This window comes from Cydia strobilella, chromosome 6 (assembly GCF_947568885.1).
Source record: "Cydia strobilella chromosome 6, ilCydStro3.1, whole genome shotgun sequence".
Lineage (NCBI taxonomy): Eukaryota > Metazoa > Arthropoda > Insecta > Lepidoptera > Tortricidae > Cydia > Cydia strobilella.
The window spans coordinates 8,138,333-8,159,457 of record NC_086046.1 but is presented as its reverse complement, the minus strand read 5'-3'; the positions used below and the strand labels follow the sequence as shown (position 1 = coordinate 8,159,457).

Here is a 21,125-nt window from a genome sequence, read left to right as displayed (position 1 = left end):
GTTAAATGTCATTCCCAGTTCTTGTCCCTTTTCCCCCGCCGTCCCTATTCACCCCATTTGACGTACGTCTTATACAGTACCTGAACATAATAAGAACATATAGGTAGTTAAATAGGTACCACAAAATATATATACTTACTTCTATTTCTGTGTATTATTACTTCAGTGCACACGTTATTACCCCATATGCTGCCTCAGTAACGAGATTTGTTACTCACTTAATGTACTTTAATATGGCAGGACAGAATAATATGCTCGTAATGTGATTAGTTATTAAGGTTATTAAGTAGCTATACACAATTCCCTATGCGTGTATTTACCTACATTAAGTATGAAAGTCAGCAAAATTATTATAGCTTAGCGCCATGCATACAAAAAATACTTAATACATATATGCAGAAGTTATGCTACTTAAGAAATATTGTAAAGGGGTCAAAATTATTTACGCTGTCTTGTCTCTGACCACTCTGTCACGCTTCTATTTTTTCAACACACTTGCTCAAAACGACGTTTTTATTCCACCGATTTTTGGCTCATAATCCTAGATATTAAACACGCGTGCTCTTTCAGTGTATTATTCCACTCGTGCTTTTTCATTATATTATCCGACTGAGTTAAGAAGGTAACTGATTGCTAATAATATGCATGGAAAAGAAGCCTTCTTTAATTGGTCGGCCTGGCGGACACCGGCGCGCCCGCCCGCCGCGTCGCCCGCGGCCGGGGCGAGGGGCGGCCGGCAGTATAACAGATGCAACACACAATACTAACTGTTTTAACTATTAAAATTTGATTAATATGAGTTTCTTTTATTTCTCGCAAGTGTGTTGAAAAACGTCGTATGAAACGCGTGTGCATTGGTCATTACACACATCGGCTTTCTTATTGCGCGCTCGCGTACAGCTCGCGCGCACAACATCGCCTCGTGTGTAATGACCAACTTAGCACACTTGTATCATAATGTACTATTGTATTTTATCAAATAAATGAAATAAAGTTGCATGTCTTTCTAGCTCTAGATTATAATTCTCTGAAGAAAAATTAAAAACATTAGTTTTACCCCATACAAAAAGCTCCACTCCATCACATTTTTGGGGACAAAAAACAAGACCCAATAATATAATATATATAATATAATTATGACCCAAAGAATCTATAGTACCTAATATCCCCCTTGTTCATAAAACTTAGCAACCTCTTACAAACTTTTGTTAAATTTTCTCTGTTAAATATATTAATAACGGGTCACTCACGTATTTTAAGTCGAAAAACGATCGACATATTTCACTCCGTCTCCGTACCGAGTTATGTCATTAGGAGCTTGCGTTGACGGTGACCGGGCGCGGAGGGCTGCGGCCCGCAGTCTGCGCCGGTCCGTCACCGTCAACGCAAGCTCCTGATGACACTCCTCGCTACGGAGTGAAACATGTCGAGCGTTTTTCGAATTAAAATACGTGAGTGACCCGTTATTAATATATTTAATATGTCTGTCTCACGGAAGTTTTGTTATTAAAATTTTGTCTCTTTCTAATAAACATAAATTTCACAATAACGGATATTTAGGAAAGAACAATTATCAACACACACAAAAGTCAATACTAATTTGACTAAGGGCCACTTTAACCATCTAGGGCTAGTCACTGGGTTACATTGTACTGGTAACTCCGGGTTAAACCCCGAGATAAAACCCAGTGTAACAGTTGTCTTGAACAATAAACAATATCATCCAAAGAAACAGGTGTACGCATGGAATATGCATGGAATGCTTACGGTGTCACATCACATTGTAACGCCTTTTTCCTCCGTTGACAACTTATTTGATTAATAAGTTTAATAACAGAACAATGTCATACGATAATTTTTTGATTTCATTGCGCCGCTATCCTGGTCATTGTTCCGTGTTGCTACAATTATTTGAATAGTTCTTGTGTTCTGCAATGCAACTGTTCTGCAATGACTGGATTTCACACATACATTAAATATGTACATAATCGCAGTAAAGACATAATGAAGACATGCCTTGTAGGAATCTTAAAAAATACATAAAAAGCGTGATCCTATATTTAAGTGGAATATTTAATCGATAATTTCCGCCCAACTATCATTTAATACCTACTCAACTGCCAAAGACTTATTTGATGTTTTAGTTTATTCCTGATAATTATATAAAATAAATACTTACTATAGCTGCCGATAGCAGAGGAATCGGAATTATTGTCCAAAAACACACAAACACACAATTTTAAAACAACATAACAAGCAAAGTGGACAGGATAAATTATTTACAAACACTGAAACACTTTTTGTATAATCAAAGCGTTTATGAAAATTATACACTGTTATACATACACACCTATCTTTAAAAAGAACAACAATAATCGTTATAATATATTAATAACAAGAAATCACTCCAAGGACTAACCTAATCCTCTTTGCTGTTAACAGAACTTCAGAACTTTCACTTCACTGTCATATGACAATAACTTTTTTCTTTAATTAAAATGCCGTACTTATTAATTTAAATATGTAAAGAGGTTGCAAGTTACGGCATACAATACACTATACACTATAAAAACAATAATACCAGCAATTGGTTAGCCTTGATATGCATAAATATGGAGGTACAATTTAGGACTATAATTTTCAATTCAGAATCTTATTATAATTACTGTAATAAGATTAAAATTCATATGAACTCATTTTGGAACTCAATTTGATCGAATTAACCCAGACAGCAACGTCATAAAGACGTCGCTGACGTCATAATGGCGTATAAATGCTACCTGGGAATTGACACACAATGTCACCGTAAAATAATTTCCAACGTTATTAACGATAAACATTGTGAAAACCAAAGGAAAACCTCATCAATATTCAATTATATTCATTGTAAGTATATCATTGTATTGTAATTATATTTACATTAAGATCATGTAGTCATGCAATACAAAATGGCAATGTAGTTTAAAATACAAAGTCAATGTCAGCCCTACAATAACACTGTGTTATTTACGCGACCTTCGTTCGACGGCGCTATTTAAAAGGAATCCGCATCGCATTTCTAGTCTTCAATAAGCAACACGAACCCTAACATAACAGACCTCACACACTCACACTCGAGGTAGGGACTGGAATGTCCTCGTTCTGTAATATACTGTTTCACCGGGTGTAACTATTGGCTGTCTCCCAAAGAGTTACCAATTTTTTAGGGTTCCGTATTTAAAAGCCAGATTTGTTGTCTGATTGAACTAAAATAGAGCCTGGTATCGATTTTAGTCGCAAAAATCGTTACCGGGCTCTTAAGTAGGTACGTATAACCATACCTTCGTAAACACGGCGTCTATGCAATGTAACAATGCCAGGGGGACATAGAAACTACATATTTTAACGAGGGAAAATAATATATTATTATTAGTGATGTACCGACTATTGATTTGGCCGACTAATCGGCCATCCGAGCGCCGACAGCTAGTCGGCCAAATTCATAAATCATTTTCTCTCTTCAAAGTTTGCATTCGTATAGTCACTGCAGCAGCTTTGTCTAAGTTCGGATGCTTTGAGAAACATTTGTTTGAAAAACAAAGCGACGCACTTTAGCTTTTCGCGCGCAATTTTTGTACATTTGATTTAATAAATGAAATGCACAATATATGTAACATGATAATACGGCAACAAATATCCAAATAAAAAATATTTTGTTCAAATACAGACTTCATGCATGAAGCCTTTTGGGCATTTTGAGCAAAATAGACTTTCCTTAAGTGTCCCGCGTTTTGTGAGGTTAATCATCTTGTAGTAATTTAATTTCAGATGCTTGAAATAAATTGAAATAAAAAAAAAACCAAGGTGCTTTACATAATAAAACGTTTGCAATTGTAACCAACTATATAATATTGTACAGACTGCGACGACATACATTACTTCGACAATACCTAGGTTTGCCCTAGTTATGTATACGTAAACATTGTTTTTTAGTGTGACATTGTTAATTTATTTATTAATATTTTTCTTTTAAAATTTTACTTCATAAATTGCTGTTTTAATTTTAAGTTAACAATCTTTTTACGAAAGCATTTTGTTTAATCCTTTTGTGTAAAGTACTATATCTTTTTCTTTGAAACAAATGAATCTATCCATCTACTTTCTACAGACAAATTTAATAATATAACAATATGAACAAAAATATTCGTAAGCACCCTCAATAAAGTATAATTTTATTAATTTGAGTAAACTGGGTATTAAACATTTGATCAATATTTGCTGTTTATTTCGTTTATGTGCTATTTTGCTGTACATAATAAGTGGCCGACTAATCGGCCATTTTTGCCGACTAGTCGCCGACTAATCGCCGACTACAAATGTGGCCGGATAGTCGGCTTTCTCGACTAGTCGCCGACTAGTCGGTACATCCCTAATTATTATAACAAGATGCCCTAGCTCCCGTATATAGAAAATTTCCCCTCCGTCCACTAAAATCCGTTTAGTAGGATCCATGAGGGATCCAAGTGGACGTTTTGTGCATTCAGATCTATCAATGGATTTGAACAGATTTATTGGACACTAGAATCCGCAACGTGCTGAAGTGGACTTTTTGTACATTTGGATCCATCAGTGGATTTTGAGAAACTTCGCACTATGCCTATACTTTTTATTATTATTTTACTTTTTGTTATCTGGTTAGGTTATTTCCTTCTTACCCTGAGTCGACGGAGCCCCGCTTCGCGGGTCTCCTATTTCTGGGCGCTTTGCCCTTCAGGCATCTGAAGCTACCTAACGAACCTAACCTACCTACCTACCTACGCTTTTTTCCCCAAAGTGTAATGTTTTCACGGACGTCACACTAAATCAATAGGTAGGTAGGTTAGGTTAGTTCGTTAGGTAGCTTCAGATGCCCGAAGGGCAAACCGCCCAGTAATAGGAGCCCCGCGAAGCGGAGCTCCGTCGACTTAGGGTAAGGAGGAAATAACCTAACCAGATAACCTACAAGTAATGAGAAATTCCAATTTCAATTTTTAAATGTATACATGTATTTATTAAAACTATTCAAAATTCACATGAATCCATTGATGGATTTTAGGAAACTTTTTGGTTCAACATAATCTATTTCGATCCTATTCCTCAATAAAGTCTACGCAAATCCATTGATAGATCTGAAGGCACAAAACGTCCACTTGGATCCGTAATGGATCCTACCAAACGGATTTTAGTGGACGGAGGGAAAATTTCACACAGTCAACGACGCAATGATTGTATCAAAATTTTGAATTTTGAAAATAGGTAACTTTATTCGTAAGTATACCCCTGCATTAATTACGGCGTAAATCAAAATATCTATCGAAGAAAATTAAAGCAAGTTTGATTTTAATGTTGTAAGTTTGATGTAAATAATGTTATTACTTAGTAAAAAGTAATGATATCTTCAGTGGGTTACAATTTTTATACACAAGAGTATCTGCGCAAAATAATCTATAAGTATACTTTAATAATAAGTATTAACTTATGTTTTCGTAACTTGTTATGCCTAAACTCGTAGTAGGAGGATCCAATTTCAGAGTCGATTTCATAGTCTACTCTGAAATTGGATCGTCGATTCAATAGCCTCTCTCATTAATTACGTAGTGACGGCCTGAGTCCTAGCTACGTCAAGGGATTTACGTGAAAACAAATACTTGTTTTGTTTTTATTATATTGAATCCATAAATTAAGTAGCAATTTAACTTCCATTAAGATAACTATACGTAATTACTGGAAGTTATAAACCCCGATAACTGTTTGTTAGTGGAATGTTCGGAAAATGGAGGGTCCTTGAATAGGCTACATAGTTTTCTCATGGGTCACATCAACAAGTTTTTGTAAAAGGTCAAAACTATTAGGTACTATGACGGTGAAAGTGTATAAAAACTGAGTATTATTTACTTGTACTACACAATGTGAAATTGACTTTATGCCAGTTTATCATATTGTAAGAATTATATTTGTTTAAAAATTGTCCAAGGCTAAAGTCGTCAATAGGACTTGCAAATATTGTAAACAAACCATTTTACCTTCATCATCTCTTCACTTCATAATCTCGCTCTTTAAAAGGACAACCATGACCTTATCAACAGTCTATATAAGACTTAAATATTTTATGCATATACATTTTTAGTTAAATTAAATGTTAATTATTAATATTTCAGGGAAAATAACCTTCGTAAAAATGTTAGGTTATGTGTCAAACGCTAACAAAATCTGTCATATTTGTTTACATTATTAGCAAGTTCTATTGACGACGACTAGACTGAAATATTGATCTGTGCATATTCTGAAATAACTTAAAAGTTTATGTGACGGTTTACTGGCATTTGACCAAAAGTGCACCTATAAATAAAAATGGCTGACCTGCTTTTCGTAATTAACTTAAAATTTATTGGAGCCTTAAAAATATTAATATTATTCGTAAATTGCTACTCAATTCGTGCCTGATGACCTTTAAAAGAGTGGGATTATGGATAGGTAAATGCGGTAAGTTTACCGTCTTCACCAAAGCCATTGTCAGCTGATAGATAAACTTGAAACTACCAAATAGTGTAAAGCGGTACATCACTTGTTGCGTGGGTACTTACATCAGTATGAATGAGGCTCTCTATCGATTGGCACTTTCGACCGCCGGCCGGTCCTCGGCCTTCCCGCTCCCCGCCTTCGCCTCTTCAGCGTGATTGCTTCCTAATGGATTTTAAATTGTAGCGACATCAGTTTAATTGACAATGTTGCCACTACGTTATTGAATAAAAGCCCTTCCTATACATATATAAATTAAACTGAAATAGATATCATACACTAAAGAAAACGTGACCAAGTCCACCGGTAGCCGAGGCGGGAATCGAACCCGCGTCTTCAGCTTACTCGGCTAACCGGTCCTGACCACTAGACCACCCGGCCACGGCGGTACCCGTTCCGAATGTATGCTATCTTATTTGAAAGGCAAGGCGCCTTTGACCCGCATTTGAGGCGCCTTTATATATAGTAGTGTATATAAAGGCGCCTTTTTGATTTGTTTTTAAATACTTTAAAACCAAATCAAAAAATATTTCATAAAATAAGTTGGAAAAGCCCTTCCTTTGAATTGATACAATTCTATTCTCGACACGATCTCATCAATTCTATGTTTCGCGACTCGACACAAGCGTGTGCAAATTCAGGGTTCGAATTTATGAATTCGAATTTGCATATAATTTCATGCGCTCTATTGAATCTTCATTCGTTTCAGGACCGTGTAGGCTAAAGAGTAGGTGTAAAGTGGGCTTTTACCAGCTTTATAAATTTTATAAAATACCTACAGTTCTAGCATCTTTAATTTGCGATAAACTGTCAGCAACTTCTTCTAGGTAATATTCTTTAATCGCACTCTGGTATCCACCCCCATTTCACCGCCGTGGAATAAAGAGTTTCCTATAAGTATATGTATTAAAAACCACCTATCTTTTTGATACTAGCAAAAATAGATATAACTCCGTAATAAATGGATACAGTCTAAGGAAAAAACGTGCCTCGAAAATCAAGAATACTCTCGTATAGATGGCGTTGACGGTTTCGTTTGTTATTTAACAATTTTAATGCATATCAGTAAAAGAATATGGGTCAAAATAATATAAAAATATTCAATGCAAATATTGCAAATAAAAAAAAAACATTTATCCATATATAAATACATTTTTTGATATTTTTATTTTTAGTTTTAATCGTGTTTCGATAGATGGCAGTGAATTTACTGTGGCTACAAAATTTACTATGACAGTAACGCTCTATCCTATTATATCCTCTTTGCTACTAGGTATATACACATGTTATTCAGGAACTAGGCTACTTACTTAATCACATAAATTTTAAACATATGGCACGGTATGGCGTATAAATGTTTTCTTTTTTCTAATATATGCAGCCTAATTTGAAATCTTGTCCACAGGCTGGTGCTAATTGCTCTCGTGGTAGAAGTGATATTCCCGGTAACATGGCGATGCCAGTCGGAAGGCTGGCACGGGGGCGCATTCGTGCGGCTGTACCTGTGCGGCGCGCTGGTGCTGCAAGCCGTGCTCATGCTGCTGCTGGCGGCGCTGGCGCACCAGTCCGCTAGGGGCACCATCACGGAGGTCGACATCAGAAAGCTGGTCTCTCCGCTCTTGTTGATGAAGTAAGTGTCCCTGTGAACTAGCACAGCTGATACGGGGGCGCATTTCTGCGGCTGTACCTATGGAACTCGCTGGTGCTGAAAGCCTTGCTGATGCTGCATGCTGCTGCTCTCGGCCCTAGCGCACCAATCCGCTAGGAGCACCATCAACGAGGTCGACGCCACGAAGCTCGTCTCTCCGCTCCTATTGATGAGAAAGCATAGCTAGAACTAGAACTATATTCTTTTTGTGGAACTTACGTACATGACTTTGTGTGTAAGTACTCGGATTTACACTAGCTTACCGCATTTAAATGTCTACGTAAATTCTATATAATTTCTGTAGCACTAAGTGAACAAAGGATTTATTAAGTTACTTACTTATAATGAATACGGTCTCAGACAAATAACGAACAATCAATAAGGCTTGATGTAATAAGAGATTGCCTGTTGAAAACCGACAAAGTAGCTTTTGCCTGAAGCACCCAATTTATAAAAGCACTTTGCAAGTTTGAAGTGACGAGTTGAAGAATGTATTAGTATAGCTTTGCGCGAGGACGATCAATTATTAATTAAAGCTTGTACGTACACAAATGAATCAAATGATGTTCGATAACTCTACAACATAAACACAATTTGAAGTTTTTACTGTTGTTTGCTGCTTTTTAATAAAACTTTGCAAACTTTTAAACTAAGTTTTAATAATATGTATAGACAACGAAGTGAGTTTTCGCAGTCTATATAAGTTCAGTTTCTAAAGTGCATAAAGCTTATTATATTACACAGAATCCCGTCGTGTGATTCGAATTCGCTCTTGCTAAATTGCTTCCATTTATTCGAGAAACATTAACGCTTGAAAACGGCTTTATTTCAGTATTAATAAAAACTCGAATGATCCTACACGCGTAGTAAATGTCCAATTTTGATGTATTGCGCAATCGTTGGCCCCTGGCCAATAAAAACATTTATTGAGGATTCATTATTAACTGATAGTTATTTTTGAAACTTTTTATCCATGATTAGGAATTGCCAATGTGTTGAATGAAGTATGTTCAGTATACATGTCGAAATAATAAATGTTTAACTTTTCATATTTTTGAAACACACAGTTTAATTCTAGTGAAGTTTGGAATTAACATAGGACCAAAGAAATTACGCACTATTTGTGTAAAATTAGTAGGCTATGAGTAGGTTATTTGAACTCACTTTACAAGTTTGATTACGATAGCAATAAATGTTTATTGAAAACAAGAATGCCCAAGTCTATACAGAAAACATCATTTAGAATTTAAACCAGATAAAAAACTTCTTCCTCCCGATTGAAAGTTAATGGGCTTGTTTATAAAGCTGAAATTCCAAAGCCACTCAAATGGCTTTGTGAAAACTTAGACCTCGTATCGAAATCAATTGCAAAGATTCTCTCTTCAAACGATATCGCGTTTAAAACTCTGAAGTTGATGATGACTGATCATAATCAAACGTCCAACTTATGTAAAATGTTGAAGTGCGTCTAAATATCATCATTACATTCGAAATAATAAATTGGTGGCCGCTTTAGGGAGACGCCGGCTTTACGAGTATATACAAGCCGGCAAATTATCGTTGAGCCGCACATCACATTATGTACCACGCGCACATTCCTTCATACCTATGTACATATTTAGAAAAGCTCCTACCTATTTGGAGATCGGTTTAAATTTTCAACGTAGGCTAAGGCATTCACGATTGATTGTCTTGTCACCTCAGTTCACCTCGCACTCGAAAAGTGAGTCTAGTTCGCTATGCCTACAAGTCGTGCAACACACATTAGGTACAAGGATATAAATATAATACCTTTATAATTTTTTCTTTCCAAAAGCTAAAATAAACTGTGCGAACAACTAGATATGTTTAGAAGTTACCAAAATTTTACGAAACCGTGAAATATGGTTCGCTTAGATAAATAAAGCGTGAATCGGGGCCGCAATATAATTGCGATTTATGACCGAATGTTGATGCCACTGGCTACTTGTACCTATCTCCATTTTTCCTCACTTTCAACGGTATAATGTCTTGGAAATAAACAATCCCACCAAAAACATTTTCATGTAAAATGTTGCCAAGACGAAACCATAAGGCTCACACTGTCAAAAAGTTATCAGATCTCTTGTAGAGCCAAGCTTCTAACTCTAAACAAGCCCTAACTTTACAAACTCTACACCTTAGTAAAATATTTTACAATAATTGTAGTATAAAAAATAATGAATAGTGAATCAATTTTTCACCTTACCTCCGTGTGACGGTAGTACGGAATTAAGTAACACGTATTTACAAAGCTTGAGCATCTCAGACGACCTTGATTGACCGCGTGACCTTTGATAAGATAACCCAAATGACAGATTAGCCGGGGAAGCGCCTACGTCTGGTAAGTTTGGTCGGCAAACTTTACTTTCGTGAAAATTAAGCGATTTTAAACCCTTAGATGTTTGGAGATAAGTTTATGGGTGCTATGTCACTTTTATCGTTGTTACATACATTCGAAGACAAAAATATCGATCCAGACAAATGGCTCAAAAATATGTGAACATTGTGACACGATTTTATTGTCTAAGGTGTAAGAGCGTACACATATTTTTGAAACTTTGGGAATGTATACATATTTATGCCCTTGACTGTACATTCACAAAGAGTTTTGTTACGGCTTTGAGATTATCCGTAGCAACTTAGCTACAAGAATTGTAACATACAACAACAACGTATGTATTTGTAACCAAATAAGTAGTAGATCAGACGTTGAGACATTAAAACGTTGTAGGGGGAGTGGGGCATGACGGAGTCCTTAACGTCTTAAGCCCAATAAAACTGAAAATGCTATTCTTTTTAAGGTTTTGTTATTTTTATTTATATCTTTATAAATAATAAATAAATAAAAATCGTTTATTTCAGATCTGCATTGATCCATAACGGTGTTAGTATAAAAAACCTAAAAACTGTTAAGTACTAAATTAATTAATAATAGTACAACTAAAAAATATTTATCTCTAGGTAAAAACTAAAAGCCAGGTGTTTCTTTAGATGTGGCCACTAGGAGACCAGGAGCGCAGGTTGCCATGCTTTATTTCGCTCTCCCAATAGCCACCTCCACCCAAAACTTCGTAACAGGGCAGTCGAGGCGCTCGGCCAACACCCTGAGAAGACTGTTGCTGCTATCTTTGGTAATCAGTCTTTCATAATCAACACTTACTAGGAACTCTAGGTAGATAAATAAATTTTAAAAAAATGGCAAAAGGTGCCTTCTCCCAATCTTGCCCCCTAGGTAGGGCAAGATGGTGTGATAGGAATGATTCAAAGAAACAGTATCTTTAGGGACTTCAATTTTTGGCTATTAGTACCGTCGTCTGATAACTTCTCACAAACTGTTTTTACTTTTATTTCTAAAGTCGTCTGAGGGACAGAAAATGATTTTGCAACTAACATGTATCCATCTTCCCTTCTATAACAGCATCCACCGCTTTTTTCATGGCCTCCTCTGACCTCTCTCCTCTATTTGACTTTCTTTTATACTTTTTCACCATTCTACAAGAGAGAAATAAATACATTCAAACCCGTAATTCTTCATCACTTTAAAACTACGGCGGGCAAGGTGTACCCCTTCGTCTTGCCCCCATGTGCCTAATAAAATCCGTTTTTTTTTGTAAACAAACCATTCCGTATTTGAAACCAAGCAAGTCCTTAGCTGTTGGCGTGATTGCTGGTCCATAGGAATAAATTAACACTATATTTGGGCTGGTGATATTAAGACAAACACAAACCAAATAATATAAAAAAATAACAAGGAATATGGCAAAAACAGTTTTTTTGCCATATTAACGACACCATTTGTCTAGCCGGTGACTGTACGAACTGATTGCCATGATGGCGACGCATCGTCATGCAATACGGGATTCTGGTTGGTCAGTCGTGTCGCCATATAAAGCCGCTAATCCGTCTTACCCGCCACCCCGTCTTGACCCACTCTCCCGTAATTAGGGACACCAAAAATTCTTGACCAAATAAATCCTCTTCTCCTCCTTAAACGGCTCAAATGCAACGTAGAAAATTAAGGCTGGTTGTTCTAGTATCACTATCACTACATAATATAAAACAAAGTCGCTTTCCGCTGTCTGTCCGTCCGTCTGTCCCTATGTATGCTTAGATTAGATCTTTAAAACTGTAACGGATTTTGATGCAGTTTTTTTTTAATAGATAAAGTGATTCAAGAGGAAGGTTTATATGTATAATTTGTAACGGTTTTGTGTAAATTAGTTGAACTACCCGTGCGAAGCCGGGGCGTGTCGCTAGTTTATTTATGCTTCTGAATTTATGGCTCTTTCATGTCACTAAAAAGAGTAAAGTAATAAAAGAAGCTTGCAATGCCATAACAAGACGACAAGTGAAACACGAAAACATACTAATACTGTCTGAGAGTAAATCAGTACTACAAATGCTATTCGCTGCATAGCAAACTTACTTCAGAACTCCTACTTGAGTGTCATCGGAGCCTCACTGAAGTGAGCAAAGAAGGCAATAAAGTAACAGTCCATTGGATAAAGGGGCATAGTGGATCAAGAAGAAACGATGCAGCGGATGAACTGGCCAGAAAAGGTTCAGAAACACCGGCATATGGACCCGAGTCAATTATGCCCCTACCAGTATCTTACATACACAACCAGCTAGAACAACATCACATACAACTGCACAACAAGTACTGGAATGAAATGAAAATATGCAGGCAAACCAAAGATATTCTACCGGAACTAAACCACAAGCTCACCAAAATACTACTGAAAACACCGAGAAGCCAACTACGTAAAATAGTAAGACTAATAACAGGACATAACACACTAAACAAACACCTACATAATATGGGTAAAACGGACAGCCCCATGTGCAGAGCGTGCATGGAAGAAGAAGAAACAACAAAACATATTCTGCTAGACTGTAAACAGGTAGAAGTACACAGGAGCAAATACCTAGGGAATCCGTGCACACTGAAAGAGGCAGTTAGCAACCTGAAGACCTTGCTAGGTTTCATGGACGAGCTGGGGTGGTTAGAATAAAGGCTACCTCGTTTCACGCAAAATAGGCACATTGGATGTCGATTTGCGGAAAATGCCCAGTAAAACTAACTAACTAAGAGTAAAGTACTTGGAATAGTAATGATTTTTCTAAATTAGTTGGTTAACTATTGGTAAATGATTTTGCACTAAAATAAACCACAGTGTCTTGGCGCTCAGCCAGACCAACTTGTCGTAGGTAGCTATTAGCTAAGCACCTACTTGATATTTCCAGCTCTCTGATCAATAACTCCGCTATAATAAAAACGGATTAAATCTATTTACTATACTCTCGGCTGACTTGGCCGTGTATTCTCAATCGTTGCGAAAGCACGGACTCGAGTTCATTTTTTACTAGGTATTAGAATGATAACTAATGTTATAGTATGAATTATCTCAGATGATTTTTTCGGGCTCGGGCCCTAATCCGTTAAACAAAAGCCTTTGTTTCTTTCAAGAGCGGTCTACAGCACGTGCCAAAGATACCAGGTCGTTTAAAAAGCAACTATCGTGATAGTATTAAGGTTCAAATTCATGTGACACAGCTCATTCAGAGAACAATCAGGGTGGTTTTGTTTTTGGAGATTACAAAATTTGTTCTCTCCGATCTCCGAATGGGCTGTTCCATGAATTTGAGCCATATAATTATAATGGTAAATTTGCGCTTTAAACGGGCTTGTTCCCGTTTCTTATATCGAGGCTATTAGCAATATGCAGTGTAACCACTGCATAAAGGAAACAATACCTTTTGTTTAACAGATTAGGGCCCGAGTTGTATATCATAAAGCACTATAAATTATTGAGAAAATGTAATAAATAGGAACGACAAAATTTCGTAAAGTAATGTTACTTTTCCGTATTTCACAAAAAATGCAAAGCGGCTGTTATTTTAATTTTTACAGTGGGGCAAAATTTCAGTCTTAATCCATAATTCTGTATCGGAGGTTGACATTTCAGTTTCCTCCATTATTTGCATTCATGTCACTTACGGAAAATAATTTTTCCCCTCACTAGCTCGGAGAGCCGTCTTTTATCCATTGAAACAAGCGGAGAAAAACGCATTTTATCCACTAGTGGGGAAAGTAATTTGACCTTTGAGCGTGTTTAAGTAGTAGTTTTTGTCAGATAACAAAACTTAAAACGCTCATAATAATGGTTCGTTCAATATTAACTATCATTAAATAAATGGTTTAAGAATTTAATAAAAAATACCAAATTTAGCTTTGTTTAATGATTTTAAGTCATAAACCTTTTAATTCCATAAGAAACATTTGTTTTATTATAATGATGTTGAATATAATTCTGAACGCACAAGTTGAGTCGAAGCAATTTCAAAACGCATCGTCAGAAATGTCAACAATGTCAACAAAAAAATTACATAATATTATACTATATTGATGATGATATTGATGATTATAATTAACCTGATGCAGATTATAATGTGTACAATTACACTTATTTTTTATGAGCTGTTTTTTGCAGTGAGGTGAAAAGTTTTGCGTTACACACGGGTGCAAATTTATTTTACTTCTCGTGTGTTGAAACACTCGCGGGTAAAATACAACTTTGCACCCTTGTATAACAAATAACTATTAACTACATAGTTCATTTGAGCGATCGACTCGCGCTTCCACAGCAAGCGATCGTAATGACGCCTCATGAGCACACAAGATTAGGTAACGATGTCCACTGTCTGCGAATCTCTTGCCATCCACGTCGTACATTTAGCGCGCGATCAATTCGATCATACAGTACTGTCACTGTCAATAAAGCATACGTAAGATGGTTTGGTCACGTTTTAAATATTTGCAAACTAGCTAAATCAAGGCTCTTAGGAATGATTACTTTAGATATTTTGCAAGGAAACAAAAGGTTTTTTTCTGAACTCTTTTATTTTCTACACCGTCGTCACTCGTCATCAGTCAGATACATAAATAAATAAAATAAAATAAAATAGCCAAAATAGGTATAATTTCGACCTCAAATTAAAAAAAAATACATTTCTTGTCAAGTTTTAGGAAAAGAAAAACAAAACATGTCAAATTCTTAATTTAAACATAATAATATGATAATAATAATAAGTTCTTTGTCGTATATGTTATTTGGTATTTTTATTGACATCGGTCGACTTGCCTCCCGGCATAGGCCTCCCCTATTGTACAGAGATATACCTACATATTTGTTGGCGTCTTTTCTCAAATATTAAACATTTTTGTAACTCTGGATTTGAAATATCTATAAATCTCCGAAGGTTAACGTAGCGCTCATTCCACGGTAACATTGGATCAATCATTCATTATGTATCGAGGTCTGCGTAAATATACAAATAATTTATTGTATTTCAAGTGCCAGCTGCACTGATACACGTAACTTATATATTATAAAGAGCATTATAAATTTGTACAGAGATTTTATGGTTGTTTATAGAGTTTTCGCGTCAATGTGGTTTTGTGGTGGTGGCTTGTATTTTTCCGAACGGACTGAATATAACATCTTTTAAATAAGTGAGGATTATTACCATTAACATGTTATGAAGGACACATGAGACATGACAGAATTAAATGTTACGCAAATAAGTCAATACTGGGTGCTAAACATATCCAAAAATAATGTTAGGTAGATTTTTCTTTTCATACGATGTGAAATCAAAATTTTTCAGCCTTCAAAATTCAAAAAATATTTAAGGAAAGCGAGAAAACGTAATGCTAAGATTGAACAACATGGAGCAAATCAACCTTAATTTACTCCAAGTATTTCCCTTCTCCCCGCTTTCTTTGTTGGATGATGTTCTTGGAAAGGATCGAAGTAGATGGATGGATAGATGACTTTACCGACAAGAGTATCTTCTCAAATGATTTTTACGCCTAAGAGTCCTAAGAGCCTAATCTTGCTGCTGAGCGCGTGCCACGCGCTCAGTCACAATGGCCGATCGCTCACTTAAAAAAAAACAATAGCTTTTGTTTAACAGATTAGGGTCTTAGGCGTAAAAATCATTTAAGAAAACTTATTCTTATAAAGCGTTGTACAGTTATTAAACCTAAATAACTATAATGAGATTACAGGTAATAGTAGAATCTGAAAAACTTAGAAATTTTAGAGCTCGTAAGAGGTAGTGTCTCTCTATCTACTTTCTGCCTACACTTCTTTGTTTTCTACAGTCAGCAACAGAATTGGCTAAGCGGGCCATAGGTCCAAAATATCTGCACACGTTTTACTATCTTAAAATTTTTTGTACCCTAGTAATTTTCGCCCTCAGCTGCTTTAACACCTCACCCGCTTAGCTACTTCTGCTGTGATTCTGTCTGTGCCTTTTTTTAACTTATTAAAGGTATTAAGACAGATATCCTTGTTACAGGGTGCTGCTGGTGTTGCCGGAGATAGCGTTAAACGTAATGGGCACCATGTGGATGTTCTGCGACGTCATAGAGTGCTCGGTCTCCGACAAGTTCTCCAGCGTAGTTATTCAAAGTAAGTCGCAATAAACTTTAACTATGTATACCTATATCAAATTATTCTATATTTATTTCAGGAACAAAATAGGTACAACTAATAATTTTACTATATAGGTATATATATATTAGCGCGCGAGTGCCTTTTGCCACGGAACATGGGAGCATGGGGTCCGCTTGGCAAATAATATTCAACAATTCAACTTTCTACTAACGAACTATTGATCCTCAATGAAAACAAAAACGGTAAATTATGCATGTAAATAATTATTTTACGTTACCCACGCTATGACTCAATTGCATAGTGTGTTGTTCTAGTTGGGCACAAGATAGGGTTCTGTATACAAATCACCTTTTGGTGCATGGAATATGTTAACCATAAAAAATCCCAAAGTTGACTAGTTTTGTTTTGTGTAAAAAAAAGTGATTTAAGCAATTTTTCCTTCGTCCAGGCATAGTCCTTTTCAACTGGGTGCAACTCGCGCTGACGGTGTTCGGTCTGTTCATGGTGTTCGACCCGCTGGGCTCTGTGAACTACGGGGACATGGTGGACACGCCCAACCAGGTGCGACACCACCGCAAGGTCACCGGCCTGTGGTCGAGGCGGTTCCGCTGGGCCTTCTGCTGGCTCAAGCGGGATGAGCATGGGAAGGAAGCCTTTCAGCAAGTTGCAGGTGAGTTTTTGTTTTTGTTGCGCTTAGCTAGATGCTTGTATAACTTTATCGTTAACTCCTACCCGCGTCGTAAAAGTGGAAAGTCCTATAGGATACAGGAAGCAGTATTAACATTCAAAATGATCTGTATATAGTCACCTGCAGAATTTTACTGCGGAACCTGTATGCCCTGTAGAGCAGACTTTTACAGGTCTTCTGTACAATTATTTGAACGCCTCGTTTGCTAATTCATGTGGAAAATCATATTTTTAGTATCTAGAACCAGAACTGATCTGAAATAAATGTCATATACTAAGAAAAATTTACCAAGGCCTCCAGTGCCCCAGGCTGGAATCGAAGGTGCCTGTTCCAGAACTGATCTAATAGCAAATTTACTATCTTTGTTCAATAATAAACAACAACAACTTGCTGTCTCCACCTAAATCAGAAATTTTTTTCCAGCTCTCCTCAGCGCCCTATTCAGATCAACGGACCTAGTCCCGTCCGACGTGGTGGCGGGCTGCGTCCTGCTCCGAGTTCGCCAGAAGCGAGAAACCCGCGAAATGCGCCGCATACAGATGCTCAACGACGAAGAACCCATATACACCACTGATGTCAACAAAATCTTCTCCGAGACCCCGCCCTGGATGAACCTTAAAGATGCATTGCATTACCTCAAGCTGTCCATAGCAGCGTATGGGTGGCCCTATGTGTTGTATCGACATTGCTTTACTGGTTTCTGCAAGTTGGCCAGGCACTTGACGTGTTGCTGTTGTCGGTAAGTTTTAAACGGGTTAATAAAATCGATGTCCCTTACTTATTATATTATTATAATCATTCGCAGACCACATCAGATCTAGGCTTGTAACCAAGGTAAACTAAGCTCCATCTGATCTCTATATGATCGATTTCGGTTAAAAGAGCATTACTGAAATTATTATCTAATTATGTCAAACGCAGATCGGTGTAAATGGAATCGCAAAACAATTGTTTTATCCACTCCTGGACTGATTACATTAGTGGATATCTTTGTTATTTAATCTAATTTCTACCTACGATATAGCGTAAGCACTATCGATTTCATCATTCTTATCTAACAATAGGTGAAATAATACCTATGCACTTATCGAGCACTTGAATTAAGTATTTTATTTTATGGTTATATTCCTGTGGTTAACTAGATTTACTGCTACCGTTTTGATAGGTGACGAGCAAAGTAATTACTTACGTGGGTACTTACTTGTGTGAACGTGTAATTAATTAAGGTACTTATATAGATTGTGAAGAAGCTTTTCATTATACTTACCTGCTCACATCTGTCAGTAGAATAATAGCAGTGCTAAAAATAGATACTCATCCGTAGGTAGAACAATTTCCATTGACTGCGGCAATGGGCCGAATGCAAACTATGGTTAATCAGAAATTACACTAATGCAGAATCTGAACAAGTACAGTCAGCATCAGTTGTAGTGGATGAAACAACGTGCCAAAAATATATATCTGCCACTCTCTAATACATTTCAAAATAGAGGTAGGTAGTTACCAGTAGTTACATATATATCTCTACAGTTTGCATTGAAATGTATTCGCTAAAGTCTAATTGGTCTATACATAATAGAGACACGTTTCTTTTTGTTTTCGCGCCTACATTTTTAAATTTCTCTCCGTCGTCGTCGTGGTCTCTGCCTACCCCTCCGGGAAATAGGCGTGATTATATGTATGTATGTATGTATGTATGTATGTATTTTTAAATTTGCCGCCTTTTTCTACTGACAAGATTTGCTTGACCAGCTGTATCTCAGAATGTCTAGATAAAATGGCATACATCAAGTAACCTCTCTTTCCAGCCCCAAAAACTCGATAGTAACGGACGACAACTGCTGCATGTGTCACTTCGCCGGCGTCAAGTACATGTCCAAACTAGAGGCCGATGACATCATCTTCGCGTCTTTCAACAATCACGTCTTTGAGGTACGCACCTATACCTAAAGTTGACAGTAAGTAACACTTGATATTTAAGTTCTCTCTGTACAGGTCGATTTATGAAAAATAACTTGGCGGATTAGCCACGTGGCAAAAGTAGCAAATGCCACAGGCCCCGCGTACCTACGCATTGTGGCCGTAAAAAACCTAAGTTTCACTTCGTTGACTTCGTCCGACGAAATTAAAACAATCCGTGGGCCCCATGATAGAATTTGCTACAGGCCCCGCGCTGGCTTAATCCGGCACTGTTCAGAATTAATGAAAATTTTAACCATGCCAATGTTTTCAAGTTTTGTTTACCAACGTGATAGGTACATAACACTCGCAGCAAGCCAAAACAGTCGTAAACTTCCAATACATCTCAACAACAATCTTGCCCTAGTGGAAGAAGGTCTTTCCTACCGCCCTATATTCTACTATAATACGCCCTTTTGTTAATATCATATGGTAAGAGGGATGTAATGTGAGAGAAAACTTCCGTGGCGCCACTCACTCCGCTTAGTTTGTTTCGATATCGCCTGCTGATAATTAGGTTAGATGTTGTTAGATACGGAACGGCGGGCAACGCAAATTATTAGAAGGGTAGCTTTTAATCCAATTAGTTGGGTACTTAAGGTATTATGAGTAAGTACATCTAACCTGCGCAGAAATTAAAACGTCTGCAAAATAATTAAGTATGTACAGTCAGTAAAACTTTTCGGTTTGGCATCCTTGCGTAGGTACATTTGTAAATGCAGGAGTGCTAAGCTAATAATATTGCTGACTGTACTAATACTACTACTGATAATTATTTTATTAAGTATCAACAATACCTCAGATATGTATACAATTTACGAAATACTAACTACTTCAATAACTAACGCGAAGCTTATAGAATAAGAGGAGCATCTGATACGGCTTAATGAAACGATAAATAGTAGGTAAATCTAGATAAATAATAGCAGTAGTTGATTAGTACGGAGTACACAACAAGTAATATTACGCGTACCATTCAGAAGTTTGCCCGCTCGTCTCTCGCGACTTTGGCAGTCAGGGTTTGGTATGCGTAGTTATTGGGACTTTTACAAATGATAGTTTAGGCGCGGTAAAAATAATTGTGCTATATTAAAAACAACTGAAAAACTAAAGTAACACAAATAACACAAGTACGCATACCAAACCCCGACTGCCAAATTGGTGACCCCGACGTGATCGCGATAAACGGCAGTATTGGTTAGTACATGTGTTATGGACAATTGGACATAAACTTTAGTGCTTTTAGTGGACTTATCGTGTAAAGTGACTTTAATGGTGTACTTTTAAAAATGTCTAACGATAGTATGCATACCCCCTTCCCCTTTCTGCCAAACTACTATTCGAGACCCCTCAAGCCAAAGGCAGTCATTTACAAATGGGTCAACAGCATAATGCAGGTCATAGTTGTCTTGGCTCCGGGTTGGCTATCCAAACAACGCATGACGATAAGTCGACTACTTTACGAGTACCTAAAAAAACATTCAGTTTTACCTTTGATGGTGCTGTTGGGTTCGAATCCCGGTAAGGGCATTTATTTGTGTGATGAACAACAGATATTTGTTCCTGAGTCATGGACGTTTTGTATGTATTTAAGTATTATATATCGTTGTCTGAGTACCCACAACACAAGCCTTCTTGAGCTTACCGTGGGACAGCCAATTTGTGTAAGAATGTCCCTATAATATTTATTTATTTATTATTTATTTTATTTATTTAGGTATAAAACTATTAGAGTGAATGAATACATACTACATGTTTTGCTATAGATAAATGTAGTGTTTGTTAAGTTTGCCACAAAAAAACAGAT

The 21,125-nt window shown here is 36.8% G+C and overlaps 1 protein-coding gene across 1 annotated transcript in view; it reads left to right on the top strand.

Annotated features, from left to right (window-relative positions):
- The window catches only part of LOC134742056 (diacylglycerol lipase-beta), a 101,977-nt gene that overhangs the window by 63,233 nt on the left and 17,619 nt on the right, over window positions 1-21,125 (top strand). The window contains exons 3-7 of the mRNA XM_063674985.1: window positions 7,943-8,167; window positions 16,574-16,686; window positions 17,120-17,341; window positions 17,783-18,098; window positions 19,168-19,291. Of these exons, the coding sequence (XP_063531055.1) occupies window positions 7,943-8,167; window positions 16,574-16,686; window positions 17,120-17,341; window positions 17,783-18,098; window positions 19,168-19,291 (1,000 nt within the window). The remainder of the gene's footprint in view (window positions 1-7,942; window positions 8,168-16,573; window positions 16,687-17,119; window positions 17,342-17,782; window positions 18,099-19,167; window positions 19,292-21,125) is intronic.